The sequence below is a fragment of the Antrostomus carolinensis genome, unplaced genomic scaffold (genome assembly GCF_000700745.2).
Source record: "Antrostomus carolinensis isolate BGI_N321 unplaced genomic scaffold, ASM70074v2 scaffold48918, whole genome shotgun sequence".
NCBI classification, from domain to species: domain Eukaryota; kingdom Metazoa; phylum Chordata; class Aves; order Caprimulgiformes; family Caprimulgidae; genus Antrostomus; species Antrostomus carolinensis.
In genome coordinates this window covers 1-3,823 of record NW_010335987.1, presented here as the reverse complement: position 1 = coordinate 3,823, position 3,823 = coordinate 1, and the positions used below count along the sequence as shown (strand labels likewise).

General features: G+C 48.2%; 1 protein-coding gene across 1 annotated transcript; it reads left to right on the top strand.

Moving 5' to 3' along the window:
- Positions 1 to 464: 464 nt before the first annotated feature.
- Positions 465 to 3,358, top strand: LOC104530191 (H(+)/Cl(-) exchange transporter 5-like; the record flags this gene model as incomplete). Its single annotated transcript, XM_010174701.1, has 3 exons — positions 465 to 506; positions 946 to 1,132; positions 2,960 to 3,358. Coding segments are annotated over exons 1-3 (628 nt in total), but the record flags the coding sequence as incomplete, so codon positions are not given.
- Between the last annotated feature and the right edge of the window lie 465 nt (positions 3,359 to 3,823).

The following is a 3,823-nucleotide window of genomic DNA, read 5'->3' as shown; positions in this document are numbered from 1 at the left end:
TTGGGGGGTTGACACAGAAGTGAAAGAGGAAGTGATGGACTGCAATTATTTTATCTATTGCTCGTTAACTGAGGGCAGTAGAAACCTTTGAACCTGAGTGTGGACACTGAAGCTGCTCTCTCAAGGTTTCATGTCCCATTTTCCAGACATGGAATGTTTCTAAATTGTCCTTCCTTAAGCCTTTTTGATATATTTGGAATATATACACAATAGTTAATTGCAAAACAATTGATATCTTAATTTCTAAGTACTTATCAGAGCTGTTCCTTGGGGTCAGATGGTTCTGGACTTGTTTGGTGGCAGCCTCCTGAGTTGTGGATATAGTACCTAGGTCTGAGGTTTCCTGCAGTGGGGTTCAGTGGATGGAGCTGAGCATCTCTTCCCCCACTCCCCCAGTGGTCTATGTGGAAAGGTGATGCCACCACAGAGGGTTGGACATTATTGATGCTGTGAGGTGGGCGCTGATGTTCAAGTCTGTGAGAAAGCTGTGTGATAAGTGTGGAAAGGTGAGTGAGGGAGACTCTTTGACTTCAAAGAACAAGAGCTTTGGGACTCCTGGAAGAGGAGAAGTGCGGAGGTGGAACTTGCCAGCAGTGGCTCTTGTGCAGCAGAGTGGGACAATCCTGTGGCTGTGATCAGCACCTGCGGGTGTGGTTGGGAAGGGATGGGGGAGTGTGAGCTGTGTGTGGGTGAAGCTTTTTATATTCTCTTGGGAAATGAACTTTTTGAGAAAAAAGCTTGTTCTCATCCACTGTTGGCTATTTCTCCTGCTCAGATGGGAGGAAAGTCAAACTCTGTTGCAGAAATGTAGATCAGGAGGGACAGAGGTGACAGAGCAAGGCATCCTCACCACTTTTAACTCCAGCATAACCTCTGACTCGCTCCTGTCTTGAACTTCCATCTCTAGTCTGTGAGATATCTGAGAAACAATGTGTGTTTCCACAGGTCCCTTCAGGTCTCTTCATCCCCAGCATGGCGGTGGGTGCTATAGCAGGCAGGTTACTCGGGGTGGCCGTGGAGCAACTGGCCTTTTACCACCACGACTGGGCCATCTTCAGCGGCTGGTGCAGCCAGGGAGCCGACTGCATCACTCCTGGTCTCTATGCAATGGTTGGGGCTGCGGCGTGTCTGGGTAAGTGAGGTGGCTTTTGAAGTCCAAAGCTGTGGTGTGACTCTTGCTTGATCAACGTGAAGATGTGTAGCAGTGAAATGCTGCTGCTGTTCTCACAGGCTTCATCTCAAGGACAAGAACTTTGTCCTAGAATAGGCAACATCTTTCTCATCCTCTTTGTGTCCTTTTCCCAGCACCAACCTGTGGTTGGACCTGACAGGTTGCAGTGGAGACCCTCCTGAAAATGTGACTGGCCAGGGACTTGAGATTTTCTTGTGGGGTTTTAATTCAGTTGACTTCCTGTTCTGGTTTTAAATCTTATGATGCAATTCTTCTTTCAAGTGCTTTGGGTTTTTTTTTTTTGGTAACACTTTTTCCACTTGGCTGAGTTGGAGAAATTAAGTGCACGTGACTGAACTTCACTTTCACTCTAATTCCCAGTCTTCTCCTCCAGAGAATAATCCATTTAACTCTTAAGGGACTAGTCTATCAGGAGAAACTCTTTGATTTCAGGAACAATAAAAGTAGAGCTACCAAACCTCATCTTGGGTATGTTGAAGGAGATACACCTTCTTGTTTGCATGTAATTGATGAAAAATCAAGAGGGTTCTGCTTCATTAACTGCTCTGTTTATTCTTGAACAGCACAAGAACTTGCCCTTGTGTGTGTCCCTTTAGGAGATGCTTATTGGAACAAAACTCCTCTAAAATATTTGGGAGGAACTTTAGGACTCGAATCTCAAAAGCAGAATTAAAATATACCGAGATAAAGCGCTGTTAGAAAACAAAGAGGTCAGAATTTAAGAGGACTCGTTGTTTTTTCTGTTGAGAGCTGAAAACCCACCAAAGTCTAATGGACAGCAGTGAAATAATTGAATCACAGAAGGTTGGGAGTGGGAAGGACCCACCAGGATGCTGGAGTCCAACTCCTGTCCCTGCACAGGACAATCCCAACATTCACACCATGTCCCTGAGGGCCTTGGCCAAATGCTGCTGGCATCTTGTCAGGCTTGGTGCCATGAGCACCTCCCTGGGGAGCCTGTTCCAGTGCTCCACCACCCTCTGGCTGCCTCAAGAACCTTTTCCTCATGGCCAACCTCACCCTCCCCTGCCACATCTTCCTGCCATGTCCTCTGCTCCTGGCATTCGTTGGTGGCCAGAGAGAAGAGATCAGCGCCTGCCCCTCCTCTGCCCCTTGGGAGGGAGTTCTAGACCCCCAGGAGATCTCCTCTCAGTCTCCTCTTCTCCGGGCTGAACAAACCAAGTGACTTCAGCCTCTCCTCACACCCTTCTCCTCTAAACCCTTCACCAAAGTCCAAATGTCTGGCTGAAAGCTGGCAGACTTGAAAGATAAGTTGTCTGAAGCCCTTTGAGGGGATTAGAGAGTGTCAGGAGGACACTTGCCTTTTGTGTTCAGCCTGTTGGAGGTCACATTTCATGAGTCTGCCCATAGAGGTGTGTAGAAGACCCTTCTATGGGATGGCCACAGTGTTTTGCAGCTAGCTAAGTAACACGAGAGAAAGTTTAACCATCTTTTGAGGTTGCTTCAGAGTTCAGGGGAAGACCCCTCAAAACCACGTAGCAAACCCTTGGAAGCCAGCCCCATGGTGTGATACTCTGGAAGGGATGGGTGGCTTCACTGCTACCTTCTCCTTGTGTTTGGCTTCCACTGTGATGTTGAATGTGATGTAGGTGTCCAACAGTACAACCACGTGCTGATACAAGGCCTTCTCTAGATGTGTTGGCAGAGGACAGCTGCAGCAAACCTCAGAACAGCTCTTCTGCCTGGAGAAGAGCAGCTCCAAAACTACCTGGTCATGTCCTTTGACTTCCTGTGTCCTCTTTGCAGGTGGGGTGACCCGGATGACCGTGTCACTAGTGGTTATTATGTTTGAACTCACTGGTGGACTGGAATACATCGTTCCTCTGATGGCAGCAGCCATGACCAGCAAATGGGTGGCTGATGCCATTGGGCGGGAAGGGATTTATGATGCCCACATTCGCCTCAATGGATACCCTTTCTTGGAAGCCAAGGAAGAGTTCTCACACAAGACACTTGCCATGGATGTAATGAGGCCACGAAGGAACGATCCTCCTCTGACTGTCATCACTCAGGACAGCATGACCGTAGAAGATGTCGAGACCATCATCAATGAAACCACCTACAGTGGCTACCCAGTGGTGGTGTCACGGGAATCCCAAAGGCTTGTTGGGTTTGTCCTCAGGAGAGACCTCATCATTTCAATTGGTAAGAGGCAAGATGCTGCCTAGATAAGTGTTGGCATTAGAGGCTTTAGATGGCACCAGCCTTAATTTACTTGATGAATTTACTCAATAGTGACCATCACTACCATGGCTGAGCTTCCTGGCTCCTGCATCTCCATCCCTGAGTGGTGTGAGGTCTGCAGGCACTGAGATCTCCTCTCAGTCTCCTCTTCTCCAGGCTGGACAAACCAAGTGACTTCAGCTTCTCCTCACACCCTTCCCCTCTAAACCCTTCACCAAAGTCCTTCACTGAGGGTGAAGGCCAGGAGGACTTGCCCAGTGCAATTAGTGTGGCTCTGCTGAATTCTTAAACCTTAGGGCTTGGTTGTGAAGCTTGAGACTTCTTGGCAGCGAGAACTAAGGCTTCCTGACTTTGTGGGTGACTGGATGTGGAAAGCTTTCTTAATTGTTAGTGTCTCTGAGATCCTGTGGTGGTTTCACCCACAGC